Source organism: Leptonychotes weddellii, chromosome 4 (assembly GCF_054177405.1).
Source record: "Leptonychotes weddellii isolate Sample4059 chromosome 4, ASM5417740v2, whole genome shotgun sequence".
In the NCBI taxonomy this organism is placed as follows: domain Eukaryota; kingdom Metazoa; phylum Chordata; class Mammalia; order Carnivora; family Phocidae; genus Leptonychotes; species Leptonychotes weddellii.
The window spans coordinates 82,961,029-82,972,250 of NC_138372.1; the positions used below are offsets into that span (position 1 = coordinate 82,961,029).

The 11,222-nt window shown below is 40.3% G+C and overlaps 1 protein-coding gene across 1 annotated transcript in view; it reads right to left on the reverse strand.

The window, feature by feature from the left end:
* Nucleotides 1-11,222, reverse strand: part of VAV3 (vav guanine nucleotide exchange factor 3) — a 341,802-nt gene that overhangs the window by 110,981 nt on the left and 219,599 nt on the right. The window contains exon 17 of the mRNA XM_081817104.1: nt 10,882-11,020. Within this exon, the coding sequence (XP_081673230.1) occupies nt 10,882-11,020 (139 nt within the window). The remainder of the gene's footprint in view (nt 1-10,881; nt 11,021-11,222) is intronic.

Genomic DNA, 11,222 nt, shown 5'->3' on the forward strand with positions numbered 1-11,222 from the left:
CCAAAATGACCCTCTAAAGGAGGATCTGAGAAAAGAAGAAACTGAGGGAAACATCAGGAAAGAACAGGCAGGCCTAAATGAGAGCTCTGTAAGCTGTTTCCGTAAGAGGATCCAAGAAGCCCCACAACCAGAGTTCAAGGGGAAAATTCCAACCAGAACACCTGACTAGCTGCCCCAAATTGCTTTACACAGGAAGCTGCCTGGGGCATGGAACAGAAGGTTGTTTTGTTTTATAAAGCACCACTCCTGATTAATGAAAATGGAAGACATGTGACCAAAAAGTCACCTTTCTGGAGAAAAGTTAAGTCTGCATTCCTCTGTCAATTTCAAATCCCTTCACCCTGACTTTCACGTGACTGCCTTCTCTGAAGGCATCTCTGCCAGGTCTGAAGTTAGCCTTATGAAAGAGCATTCCTGGACAAGAAAGATATTTTACTTCTTTCCCTCCTCATTTAGAAATACGTAATGTTTCAGAAGAAAGACTGCCTAAGAGGATCGGTTTGTGGAGAGGGTCTGAGTACCACTTGGCTGGATGCTGTGTCCAGACTTAGAACCCAGGTTAGGTGAGCTTAGGTTCCTAACAGAGCAGGTGTGATACCTGTTTCACTGGTTTGACCAGAAAGGCTTTTATTCCAGAAAAGCCCTAAAATACTTTTTTTCTCCTACTGGTACATTAGAGAAAGAGTCTGACCTAAGAATCATAAACTGCAAGAAGCACCAAATGGGAGAAGAGTTTAAGTTTTCCATCCAAGGAGACTGAGGAAAGTTTAGACTATTTCTCTAAAGTGGAAAAACCTCAGGTCTTTTGGGTTCAGTGTTTATAAATGAGTATGCAACTTAATTTCAATGAAAAAAACTGTAATTTTTTTCTGACTCTTTGCATAGAAGTGTTTTTATGTCCTTATGAGTAGGTCTTCTTATAGTATGCTTTAAATGTTTCATATTTTTGTATAAAACCTATGATCACCCCTGTGGCAACAGGGGAAACACCATGTTCCACGACAGTCATCTGGTTGCTCCTCGGGAAGTTCCCAGGGAAGAGATGGTATCTCAGGTGGTCATCTAACTAGGCAGACACTTGCATCTCTTTACCCAGAAAATAAGATCTAGGAACAGAAGATGCTGACAGGCTCCTCCTATCTTGTTGCATAGGGTTCAAGTGCAAGTTAGCTGGCTCCCTGCAGGAGGGAGCACCTATTACAGAAACAAGAGAGTGAGAGGTCCTGGCAAGGCACGCATGGGACTAGTACAAAGCCAGAAGCAATCTAGACTGGGCTGACCACCTTACCCAATCTCCCTCTTTCATTTACCCACTTCCGGTTGGCTCCAACTTTCTCTCTTTGATGTCTCATCAAGCAAACCAGCTTTCCTCATAATTCTGATTAGATGTACCAAGAACTGCTTTACACAAAGCCTCTTCAGTGTAACCCAAGTAGGAAAAATGGAAAAGGGGCTTTGTGCTGGATGCAACTCCAACACCAAGGACATGAGTCCTTACTTGGGGCTTACCTTTCCTTGCCAGCACTTCCTGTCCTCATGGCCACCATGTCTATCCTCTACCCTGTCACCCAGGAAAGAGGCCCATGGACTTGGCCTGGAGAAGTTCACACTCTGATCTCATGCTGGGCCCAGCACATGAACAGTAGTTCTTGAAAATCTCAGCATTTATTTACTTCTATCGCATGGCAGGGTTCTGTAAATTTTCTAAGAATAGGGCAAAACCCAAAGGACTGGAAATTCCTCTTAGAACCTGTTTTGAGTGTAGCAATTCTTATCCAGGCTCCTTTAGTTATTACTTTTGTACATGCTCTAGCGGCCACAGCATTGAACTGCCTGCCTCCTTTACAAACAGAATCTAAATTCTGATAACCATATTAATACAACAGATTAACTTATACTAAAATAACAGTGACGAGAGAGAGGAAGACCCAACTACCCACACTGCTTCATACATTTTCAAAGTAAAAGCTCATTCTGGCTAGAAAAATAGAATAAGGGCCTCTTCGATGAAATATTCTATGGAAAAGCTGCTCTAATTTTGAAGTCTCCAACAACATCCTCAACCTCCTCTTGACATAGACCCAAAACTACTATACAGTAGGTACTTGGGTCCCTAAAAGACACTTTGGGTGTCACAGTTCTGCATGAAGACTAAGATAACAAGGGCTGATGACCATCAAATCTATTTTAGCTGAATTCTGACCCAACAGAAAGGTTGCTGCTTGAGATCTGATAAAAAAAAAAGCCTTTCTGTCTGTCTCTCTCTCTTTCTCCTGGGAACTTCCTTAGGGGAGTAATTCAGTTCTTCAAGTTTCCAAACGTTTTTAATCCTCAACTTGTCTTTACCCTGCAGCCTATTCTCAGACTCCTATTGATCAAACTATAAAATGTTCTTACCCTTTCAAGAGCCTTTCTAGATGGTGACTCACAGACCCTCAAGGGGTTTATACCTCGCATTGTTTCATCAAGTCCCAACTGGTTTGATGTAATTCAGAGAAGGGGTGTTACTGAGGTGCTGGGAGGCTTTGCAGAACTCCATCTTCAATGCCAGCACAGGGTTCAATGTGCGTATTTGTGTAAAAGACATGTTTTTTACTGAGGCTTTAGATTCACTTAATACAATTTGTTTAAACAAAAAAAATTCAATCCTATTGTATTTGTTTTTCCAATACAAGTGGCTCTCAGTGCATACATGATTGCACAGTTTGCTTTGTCTCTTATCTGAAGTTGTATTTGGTAAGACTAAACAAATCAATGTCCAGTAAGACTGTTTGTCTCAAAAGGGGCCACAGAAAGGTAATAACAAGTATAGTTTTTGTAGGTGCCTTGTCATCATGGTTAACATGCTATTTTTATGAAACATTAAAAGACAGTTGGACTGATCAAATTTTGAAGTTATACAAATGTTATGCTCACCACTCGGATCTACAGCAATGTTTTGGAAAAAAAAAAAAACTAAATAATACTTGGAGAGAGGCTTTGATTTCGAGTCTCCTCAGGAGCTCTAACAGAAATACAACCACATAATATTTTCCAGTTCACTTTAATAATCATTAATATATCATTAAACTTACCTAAATAGTTAAGTGGAAGGAATATTAACTACCCTTGAGTATAAAATTTTCTCGGTAAGTTAAAAAAGAGGACCAATTTATGGGAAAGGCTTTAAGTAATATGAAGTAGAACCAAAGTCATTTTTTCGTTAGGAAATCAATGATTAAGCCTCAGTTCATGTAAAAGTAATCTGATAAAATATCTAGTGGTACAAGACTGAAATAAAATTGTATTCTAAAAGCTTATCTCTTATGATAAAATACTGCAATGCTATTTATAAAAGAGCTATTTCTGATGCCAATTTGGGGTGCAGGTTCTAGGTAGCAATCCGGCAGGTTTAAGCCATTAGGATAACGAGGCAACTTGCTTCCGATTAGGAATGGCTACGGCTGCTGCAGGAGCAGCAACTGGCCTCGATAAAAGAGCGATTAAACAGAGAAGCAAATGGGGACCTGCTTCGGTTAAATATTAGAGAGGCTGAGGCTTGCATTCCTACTAAAGGAAAAGATGCATTAAACCTAAGTTGTCTGCTCCAGCAATATTTGCCTTCCAGCGCTACTTTCTTTGTTTAAACTGAGAGGATGTAAAGCAAGCTATATTGATCAATGTCAGGGTAAGAAGGGAACCAACAGGGTTTTAGCAGGGGAAAAACACAAATGTCCCCATAAGATTGCAGTTTCGGATTAAACCTTCACAGTGGTGTGCTGTGAGAAAGCAATACCACTCTAGAATTACATCAGCTTTGCAGTGACTTGTTGAGAGAGGCTTATATAATGGAGTTCATACCTATTCATTATCAAGGTTGGAAAGTTTTGGCAGCATACTTCAGAGTCCATGTACATGTTGATCATCGAGGTTGCCATGGTGAATGTGAAGGAGTCAACTCAAATTCAGTGAAATGAGAGAGTGAAATTGCCCGCTCTTTATATCCATGCAAATTCTCAAATGTTAAGACATAAACTAATCACCCAACCTTCAAATTTGTTTCCAAGTTGCATAGTTACAAAAATAATCTTATAAATACAAAAAAAACTTAAAGCACTTTTTCATACTTCAAATGCACTTGAGTTAACAATCTGTCATAGTCAAATATTAATATCAATGAATTACTTCCTTCATTCAGAAATGCACTACATTTTTGCCAAGTAATTATTATTTCAAGGATGAATGAAGACTAGGTAAATTTAAGGGAGATAGAGCATGAAATATAAAAGGTGTCTAAATTCAGAGAAGACAACATCCACAGGCTTGACTTCCAAAAAAGAAATGCCCAAGAGCTATTTCACATGCTTATTGGTTACTATCTAGCCACATCCAACATTATTAAAGATATTCCTACTTTGGGAAAAAAAAAGGAGTAATGACTTGAGGTTAAGCACCCTGACTTTGAATAAGGGATGAATACAAAAGGTGAGAAACACATTCTCTACAGTGAAGGAGCATATAGTCCCCTAGAGGCAATGAAGAGTGGCAGAGACAGTCATGCCCACCAAACAGTCCATGTACGCCACTACACTGTCTACCTCCCCCTTGTAATTGAGGCTGTTTAAGTAGTTTTCACCAATACACTGTGATTTAAAAAAAAAAAAAAAAAAAGTGTTATTCACTTCAGTCTAGGGGTTTTAAGAGCAGTTACCCAGAAAGCCATGTGTTGAATTTGAAGAGTCACAAGATGGAACCAGCTTGGATTCCTAAGCCATTACTTAGAAGGGAGCTCCCTTGGAGGGCCATGGAACCCAAAGCCAATAGTGCGTGTGTGAAAAATAAATGTTTATGTATTAAAGGCAGTGGGATCTGAAGGGATTTAGGGGTGTTTTCGTTGCCTAACATTGGCAAATATATAAAACCCACACACAAACTAATTAGAGAACAATTTAATTCACAAGACTGTTGGGTGGCCAAGGTGAGGGAAAATGATTGGCAAAGGGTTTGGAGAGGAAGTAAAGGAAGAGTAGATTTTGAACTGTCAGGAGAAAAGGGAGTGTATTTCAAGGAGAGGAAATAGTAAGAGCCAAGCAAGAATTCTAAAAATGGGATTGACTGAATCAGGGAGTATATTTCCCCAGAAATTGTGGTATGTTTGTCATCAGGTGTTCTGTGAGCTAGTTCTCTTTCTTGCTACTTCATAACCTAACCTAGGTTCCCCTGTCAAAAGCCTAATGGTTGATACTCAGGGCATGAGCCTTTCTTTGCATAAATACCAGAAAGGAATTGCAAAGGGTCTGCCAAGTCTTCCATCTTTCATTCTTAAAGTACCAGCCAGGGATTTAGATAAGGTTTTTATTTCACTTATTCTACATCCAGTCAGGCTCTGGTCTCTACAAGGGCAGAATCAAAACCTGTCCAATCTCCCACAGCCTCCTGCTTCCGGTTCTAACACTACAGTGATCCTCAGAGCCCAGAAACCCTGGTGCTACACTTCTACTCATTAATCTATCCCCATCTGTTTGTCAGTCTGTCCACTCACTCATCCATCTACCAGAGCTTCCCAGAGGTCAGAGCATCAGTTAAATATGATTCTTATCAGTGAGAGGCTCCAGTATAATTGAAGTTTGGACATTATACTGTAAGGAATGGAAGGTATAGGGAGCAGAATTTCACAATCAGAATTGACATTAATAAAGATCATGTTGGAAATCATATAGAAAGAGTATAATTAACAGCAAGAGTTAGGAGACTTTTGTAGTTGTCCAAACAAGTGACATTGAGATTTTTTTAAAAATCTATAGCAATATCATATCAGTGGATTCTAGAGAGCCTTAGGAGGAGAAGTAAGAAGAACAGGTAACTGAATGAAGATGAGAGAGGTGGGTAAATCAAGGCTGACACCAAGATTCAGGTGAGTGTATGGATGTTGAATCTTTAAGACAAGGAGTAGGCGGAGGAAGTTTGTGTTAGTGACTAATGAAGGTGGTTTCAGATACGTGAAATTTGAGGTCACTGCAGGACACCTGGGAAGGGATATGTGAGAAGATGATAGACATTTTGAATCCAAAGTTCAGGAGAAAAGCCTTACGTGGAACTGGTGACTTATCTACCTGGGTGTAGGTTATAGCTAATGCCAGGGAAATTAATCTGGTATCCAAAGGATGGCACGGGGGATGTGGTAGGATGTGAAGGAAAGTGTCAAGGAGAATGGTTAACGGTGCCAAATAAAAGAGAAAGGTCAAGTGAGGTGAGGCCTGGAATGTGATGACCAGTACATCTGGCAATTAGAAGGTAGAATGGAAGATTCTCTCACCTTCATTTAGCCCCTGGGTTACTGTGTCATTTTGTTCAACTAGTTCCTCGTCTCTGCCTGGACCAATGTTGAGTGAAAATGGCATGCTCCACTTTCTGGAACTGCCTTCTACCCCAACTACCCAATGTTTATAATGTAACCAATTCTACTAGGCACCACTTTCTGGACCACAGGTAGATTCCTGACTCACTCTGAGCTGATCAGAATCTCTCTTCATTTCCTAAGAATATAATTAGACTATGTTAAGCAATAGAGCAACAGAGCTCTGTAAAGTTGAGGTCAATCTCAAGTCACCTATGATAATTTTATGTGGGAACCTGGATTATGTAAGCATTTGAGTTTGCCTTAAATCAATACTATTCACTTGCTTTAAATTTAGCTGTTTAAATTTAGTTGATCCCACCCCCCAAGTCAAGTTCTCCAGAAATGATGTTACACTCTCCTCCAGAAAGAGCCCCATCCAAGTGAACTATGTCTCCAGCCCTTGAAACATTTTGTCCTTCCTCCTACCCTCCTCCCTCCATCACCACTTCCCCAAGTGTCATACCAGTCATGGGAAAATACACTCTGAACTAGTGCAAGCAGTTCCTGCTGCATCCAGTTGCTGGACTGTGGAAAACTTCAGCCAATGTTGGTTCTCTGCTGGCTGGGAAACACCCATAAAGTTTAGCTTGCCCATGTCCTCCAAACTCTGCCTGTTCTACCACACTCACATCAGACCGACCAAGCTCAAACTCACACTCTACCCACGGTTATTACACACAGCAGTGCAGGAAGGGGGGAGTTCAAGGACAGGATGTCATAACTTCCAACTTTAAGAGGGCATCTCTTTGGGAGTGGTTTTTTGTGTTTTTCTGTTTGTTTGTTTGTTTTTAGGAAAACCTGTCATGGGAAAATGAACCAACACTCACTCCAACTCCTTTTGGGGAGTTAAAAAAAAAAAAGAAAGAAAGAAAGAAAGAAAAAAGGAGAAAAGGAAAAATCCATCCAATCCCCACAAGCCTGTTCCCAAGGCCCGACACCCTGGAAGGCCAGCCTGGCTGGGCCCCCACGTCCCGGTGGACAGCAATGGTACCCACTGCCTCTGTTCTAATATTTAAAAAACAGGCTCCAATTTGAGTCCCAGCATTGTATCACAAGGGGTCTTTGAGGTGGCCCTCCAGGAGCCAGCTGAATTGAAACAAACGGAATAGAAAGCAAAATGGAGTTTTCCAGAACTGTGGGGAACCAGATAGGTGCTGTCGTAGACGCTGGGCTCCCCAGGTCTTATCCATGAGTGGATGGATGAAAGGAGCAGATATGTACCCCCAGAACGCCCCAGGTGCTGACAGCTATAAAAGATTCCTCTTCACTTAGGATAAGCAAGGGCCTTTACTCAGAAGGGCTGCCCAGCAAATCCTCATCTGGAGGCAAACAGGGAAGCCTCCTGGACAGGTCCTTACCACCTCATACCACTAATTAATGGACTATGAGCATTCAATGCCATCAGTCTCTTAAAATCTTGGGCAGGAAAGGACAGAGAGAGAGAGAATAAGACATGTATGCATAAAACAGGAGAAGGGAGGACAACATTGGATGCAAGGCAGAAAAACAAGAAAGCAAGAGAATTATGTTTAAAACTCCAAGAAGTAAATTTAGCCAGAGGTTTAAAATTTTTTTTCCTGCTTTATAGTGAATTCTGTAACAAAGTTTAGAGAATGATGCTACTTTTTAATAAATGATACCTGTATAAGCAAGCATTACCTAAAATCTGCAGGGCATAACAGCCTTATTTTCATACTTTTAGGACTCAGTTTCCTCATCTTAAAATAAGAGATCCTAGAACTAAAGGTGTCTAAATCTTCCAGCTCTGAGACATTCCGTGGGGAAAGGGGCGGGCAGGCATGGTCCCAGGGAGGCCTGAATTTCTCACAGCACTTCAAAGCATTGAAACCTAAGCATATTTGGTAGTTACTAATTTAATTGAATTCAGAAGTGTTCTTGCTAAAAAAAAGAAAAAAAAAATTAGGAACTCTCTTTCTCAGAGAAAACCAAACGCATGATTTTACTCTGGGTGTTTAAGAGGATTACGCATTATGCACTTAAGACATTTCCACAGATCCTCACAGCTAGTTCGCAGGACTGGGAGCAGAACTCGGGGGTTAAGAACGAACTCAGGAGTTGGACTGCCTGGATTTGCATCTTCACTCTCTTGATTAAGCAACTGAGGCAAGTTATTTCTCTGTGCCTTGGTTTCTCATATGTAAGAAAAGAATAGCAGTAATTCCAACTTTAAAAGATTCATACAGGACTAAGTGAGTTGATAGCAGTAACATACTTAGAACAGTACCTGGCACTTTGTATTTATTTAAAAAAATATATAAATTTAAGGACTAGGTGTCATTACTATCCCTATCTTAGAAGGGAAAAAAAAACCTAAGACTTACAAAGGTTAAGTAACTGGTTCCAAAGTCACCCAGTGAGTAAGCTGTGGAGAGGGATTCAAACCAGACCAAGACTCCAGACCTTGTGGGTTTTCCTGCCATCACACACAGTCTCCCAATTCAGAGTTACTCAGTGAAGGCCGGAGGATACTGGAACAATGACTCAGGGAAGGCACCACTTTTTTATCGCTTGACCAGGAATTCCCAACTGTTTCCTGTTGACTTTTTTTTTTTTTTCAAGTGAAAGTTAAAAATGTAAAGTCCTTTAGCATCATTCATTTATATCACTTCAAAGTTTGGTGCTCACTATTTCTTCTATCCACACTTGCTCCATATCATGAAACAACAGCAAAAATACAGATTAAGCCGACCCCTTTTCAAAACAAAACACCAAAAAAAAACAAAAACAGACTTCTCATCATAGCACCTTGGATTAAAACACTGAATTTTTATTGTGCCCAGGCACTGTGCTAAGCATCAACATTGCTTCATTTGATCCTCATGATAATCCTCTAATTTCCATTTTACAGAAGAATAAACAAAACCTCAGAATGCTTAAGTAACACCCCCAAGCTCCCATAGCTAGCAAAGGGCAGAAGGAGATTTTCCACCATTTCTGCTTGACTCTCAACTACTCTCCTGCACTCTTCCAGTAGAATGCAAGAACCAGGCCAACTACGAGATCACTTCACATTCCTCACAGAATGAAACTCCCAAGACAGGGCTGGGGGGGTGGGGGGGCTTTATAAAAATACATTAGCCTACTACGAACACCTAACATGTTAATTGTCCTCAAAGAGATTAAAGGATGCGGCAAATAAAGACAGAACAACCAAAATTTAAATGATAAGCTGTATCAGGTGGACAACTGAAGAATAACAATAATAAGATATAACATTTCTATTTTACAACTTTGTCAACTGTTTCTGACCTTCAGAAACCTTACTGGGTACTAATCTTGTCTCCTTGTCTCAGCAGACTTGGAGTCAATTGCATGAACACTCTGACTCCCATCAGAAAACGGGAAGCACTGCCCTGAGGACTGAATGAGTTCGTGCAAGAAGGGCCTGGCAGAGGGCCCAGTGCAGGTACTCAACCAACCCGGGATGCTTCTCCTTATGGCTGCCCATGCCTGGCATGGAGAGAGCTCATGGCTCATGGGAACCTTAAAAAACATCTACCAAAGGAGCTGAGTGAGAGGAATGTGCTGTGATCCCAGTCCTCTAATGGGATTCACACCTTTTCTACAACTGCCCATTTTCTGAACTCAGCTCTGAAATGAGCTATTATTCTCTGTTTCACTCTTCTTCATATTATCCAAAATAATTCAATGTCCACCTTTTCCTTTGGGAAAAATCAAAGGTTGACATGGCTACCTTTTGAACTCAAGCTGTTAAAGATCCCTTTTTCTGTTCAAAAAGTTTTACTGATTTTGAAAGGTCTTATTGATAAAACATAAGAGAAACTCAGGGGAAAAGGACAAAGAGAAAGAAGAAGAAAGAGAAAGTATAAAGAGGCCAGAAAAGAAAGAGAAGGAAGAGAGCCCAAGAGGAGCAGAGAGAAGCAAAAGGCTACTGAATGCATAATTGCCAACAGTCTTAGCAACTGGCTCATCTAACAGTCATGGAGCATTATTTTTAAAAACCAAGGGGAAAATATTTACATAAAATCCAAAGGATATATACTCTCTGTTAAATGCTGCAAAATGACAATGTATTCAATTCATTAATTCATGAATTAGTCTGTGTGATGTTTACTTCTGGCACCATTAGCATTTCCGAGCTGAATATTTAAGAGAACAAGGGAAAAATTTAAGGACTAAAGATAGAAGTGAAAAAAAAATTTTTTTTTTTCGGTTTTGTTTTTGTTTCTCCATTTGCATGCTTTGGCTATATTTGTATAGCATTCGTGAGACTCAGGGGCCAGGCTGAATGAAATGGGTGGCCGGAAACCTTCCAAACCCCCCTTGAAGGCCTCTGCCTCCCAGGTACGTATAAAAGTCACAGGAATTTAGAACAATTTTTTAATTGTCCGTATAAATGATAGTTTCAAAAGCAGATATGTCACAATAAACACATACTAAGAGTAAATTAGGCCTTAATGATGTTTATCAAGTTTTATGTCCTAATTAAAAGCAGAATCACAACAATAAACATGACTTACCAGCAGAATTAACTCTGCCACAATTGTCTACTCTTCCCAAACATTCTTTGTGTGCTCTCGCGCCACACTTAAAACATAAATAGCCTTGATAAAATGTTCCTCTGAAAGGTAAAATTAGAGAGTGATATGTTAAAAGGTGCTAAATGCTGCCTCTATGAAATCATGAGCGCGAGAAAGAAAACAAGGGAATACAGCGCTCTGCAAAGTCTTCTCAGCAGAGGGAGAGGGTCTCCTGGGGTTCAGAAGGAAGCGTCCAGGTACAAGGCTGAGGAAAGATCTGTTGGCTCAAAACTGTTAAGGCAATTTCCCTACTTCACAACATTTTGGCTGGGACATTAAAA